The sequence below is a fragment of the Paramisgurnus dabryanus genome, chromosome 6 (genome assembly GCF_030506205.2).
Source record: "Paramisgurnus dabryanus chromosome 6, PD_genome_1.1, whole genome shotgun sequence".
NCBI classification, from domain to species: domain Eukaryota; kingdom Metazoa; phylum Chordata; class Actinopteri; order Cypriniformes; family Cobitidae; genus Paramisgurnus; species Paramisgurnus dabryanus.
The window spans coordinates 20,746,890-20,749,906 of NC_133342.1; the positions used below are offsets into that span (position 1 = coordinate 20,746,890).

At 39.9% G+C, this 3,017-nt stretch overlaps 1 protein-coding gene across 1 annotated transcript; it reads left to right on the plus strand.

Annotated features, from left to right (window-relative positions):
* The first annotated feature begins 311 nt into the window (after positions 1–311).
* On the plus strand, positions 312–2,607 carry ptger4c (prostaglandin E receptor 4 (subtype EP4) c). Its single transcript, XM_065275376.2, has 2 exons — positions 312–1,283; positions 1,468–2,607. The coding sequence occupies exons 1-2, from the start codon at positions 393–395 to the stop codon at positions 2,068–2,070; spliced, it is 1,494 nt and encodes a 497-aa protein (XP_065131448.1). The 5' UTR covers positions 312–392; the 3' UTR covers positions 2,071–2,607.
* Positions 2,608–3,017: the final 410 nt, after the last annotated feature.

Here is a 3,017-nt window from a genome sequence, read left to right on the forward strand (position 1 = left end):
AATTACTCAAACTAATTTGAATCAATAGGAAAGACTGTACACAATTATCACTAAAGCTATTGTGATTGTGCACTTCATGGATGAAGAACATCATTCCTTTCTTTTATATGCTCCGTAAACTAAATTATAATTCTTCTAAGCCACGCACATGCGTTTATATTTGGTTAGCTACATGTGCGGCATCTCACGCCTGTGGCGTCACTGTTCAACGCTGACGTCATACGGTGGGTATGACAAGTTGTGGATTCATATAAAAGCAGTGGCACATGTGTCTCCAGTAAAGGCAACAACACAGAGACATGCGAGTAAACTTCAGAGGTAAACCGTTCTCTTCTTTACTTTGTGACATTATATTTCTTTATGTGGCTATAAACGGTACATTTGGATATCCTATGGAAGATCCAAGTGTTTTGGACACATTCAAACTTTTTGGCCAATCCAATATGAATGATTCATTTTTTAATGTGGGCTTCAATATGTCAGAAGATGTTTTGCCTGTTACCAACAGCTCGACTCGTGTCTTAAGCCTCGACTATCGCTCTCTCATCATTTCAGCCACAATGTTTGGCGTCGGAGTCCTCGGAAACCTCGTGGCCATCGTGGTGCTTTGCATCTCCAAAAAGGAGCAGAAGGAGACCACCTTTTACACTCTGGTATGCGGGATGGCCATCACAGATCTGCTTGGCACCTGTTTCACAAGTCCAGTGGTCATCGCCACATATATAGCGGGTAGGTGGCCAGGAGGAGTGCTCTTATGCAATTTCTTTTCCTTCTCCATGTTGTTCTTTGGTTCGGCCGGGATGTCTATTTTGTGCGCCATGTCAGTGGAAAGATATCTCGCTATAAACCACGCGTACTTTTACTCGCAACATGTGGATCGGACTATGGCTCGGTTTGCGTTGATGGCGACATATCTGGCGAATATCGTGTTGTGCATCATGCCTAGTTTTGGTTTTGGAAAGCACAAGAGACATTTTCCCGGAACTTGGTGCTTCTTGGACTGGCGCGCCATGGACTCTGTAGGTGCATCGTATACCTTTCTGTATGGATGTTTCATGCTGATTTTAATCGCAGTTACCGTCCTTTGTAATTTTGCCGTGTGTCGATCACTAGTTGGCATGAGTAAGATGACTCGGATGGTGAGAGCAGATGTGCCTGGACATATAGGGTCCAGACGCAGATTTCCAAAATTAACATCGGTGACATCTGCAGCAGAGATTCAGATGTTCTGGTTGTTAATTTTAATGACCATCGTGTTTCTCATATGCTCTATTCCTTTAGTGGTAAGTTGTTTCACCAGCTATGATTTTGACGTGTCCATATTATAAATAGGAATTCCAATGGGAATTTTATTAACTTTTATAATAATATTGACATTTATAGTAATTCATTTTTAAATGCAAATGTTTATGTTATTAATGCGTTTTGATTGAAATGCATTTTAATTTCTTCTGTTTAACTGTACAGGTGCGCATCTTCGTAAACCAACTGTATGATCCATCCATGATATCATCAGGTGGAAAGCCAGACTATCGCAGTGATCTCCTCGCAATTCGTTTTGCATCCTTCAACCCCATCCTGGATCCCTGGGTTTATATTCTTTGTAGGAAAAACTTATTGACCAAGGGTTGTGCGGGTCTCAAACGCATTATCGGATTGAGGAAAGATGATCACAGTCGTGTTTTGGGTTGGATAGATAGTCGGCACTCGCCTCCATCGTTTGCGCAAAGCAATTGCACAAGTTACGCGTCGTTGCCCACGGCCATCTGTACAAACGAAACTAGGAAGCAAATCGGCATAAATAGTAAATCCTATGTGGATTTAAACCTTCGTCAGGCATGGGACTTTGATACAGCCTTGGCTGACTTTCATCCCTTCGGGGTCGAGCACAACGGCGTCCTGGGTTTTGATGAAGATGGAGCATCAAGTACCAAACTGGACCTCGTCGCTGTTGGACACGCCGCCGAGGCTCTACCAGCAGCTCAAATATTAGAGAATGAAGTTGAAATAGTCACCTGCACTTTCAGTACACCAAGTTCATGTAAATCAGAGAGGGGAGTCAGACAATGATCTAAAGATTTTAATGTTTATGAGCACTGAAAAAAGACACTATTGCTGTGACACTAATTTGCCTTCAGAAATAATTCTGTGAATTAGTCTGTCTTAATTGTTTCTAAACACATTATACATGTTAGAAATGCATTGCTGAAACAGTAACAAAGACTGTGAACTACTGAATTGTGGAGTTTTTCTACAGTTTTTTCCTGTGTTCAGGATTATCTGGGCGGTGCTAAAATGGTTGCTCAATGACGCACTGGAGCCACCGAACATGGCCCCGCCCCTAATTCAGGTTGTAGCTGTGTTTAAACGCCCGACAGCGGACACGCCCTCAGCGGATGACAGAAGCGAATCCTGCCTATTTTTCCAAGATTTTGATAATTTATTTATGGCTGGATGGTTAATATCACATTTTTCTTTGGGGTCAAAAACTGAGAGCACATTTAATATCGGACTTTACACAGACTTTAATATTGACCTGAAATGATGCAAAGATGCCACTTGCATGTGTGTGTTCTGTGAGAGGAGGATATAGGAGATTTTTTAAAGATGTGGTTCCTTTTTCCCTTTGTACCATGCTGTGCCATGTTGCATGCTGACTATGACATAAATTGTAAAACTGTGAATAATTTATTAAAAAGTTTTTTTTATAAAAGAGTGAGTATAATACAAATATTTATCATGTAAAATCAACAGACTGCAAAAATCCACATCTTCACAAAACAAATCACTTATCTTGTAGAAGTAATTTTAAAATCTCTTTTATTTCTGTTGAAAATGGTATTTTCTATGACAAAGACTATTACTTTACATGTAGAATTGAGTTTAATATTTCCTAACATATGGGTATGAACTGTACAAAGCCATGTTACTGTTCATGACATATTAATATTGTTATTAGGTGTATTGTTGTTGTTGTTATTACTTGAATACTTCATACAAAAAACAAATTCACATTT

Excerpts from the sequence above, each read along its gene's own strand:
- ptger4c (XM_065275376.2), top strand. The coding sequence starts at position 393 with ATGGAAGATCCAAGTGTTTTGGACACATTCAAACTTTTTGGCCAATCC. Across the intron at positions 1,284-1,467 it reads TATGCTCTATTCCTTTAGTG|GTGCGCATCTTCGTAAACCA; the intron begins GTAAGTTGTTTC and ends TTAACTGTACAG.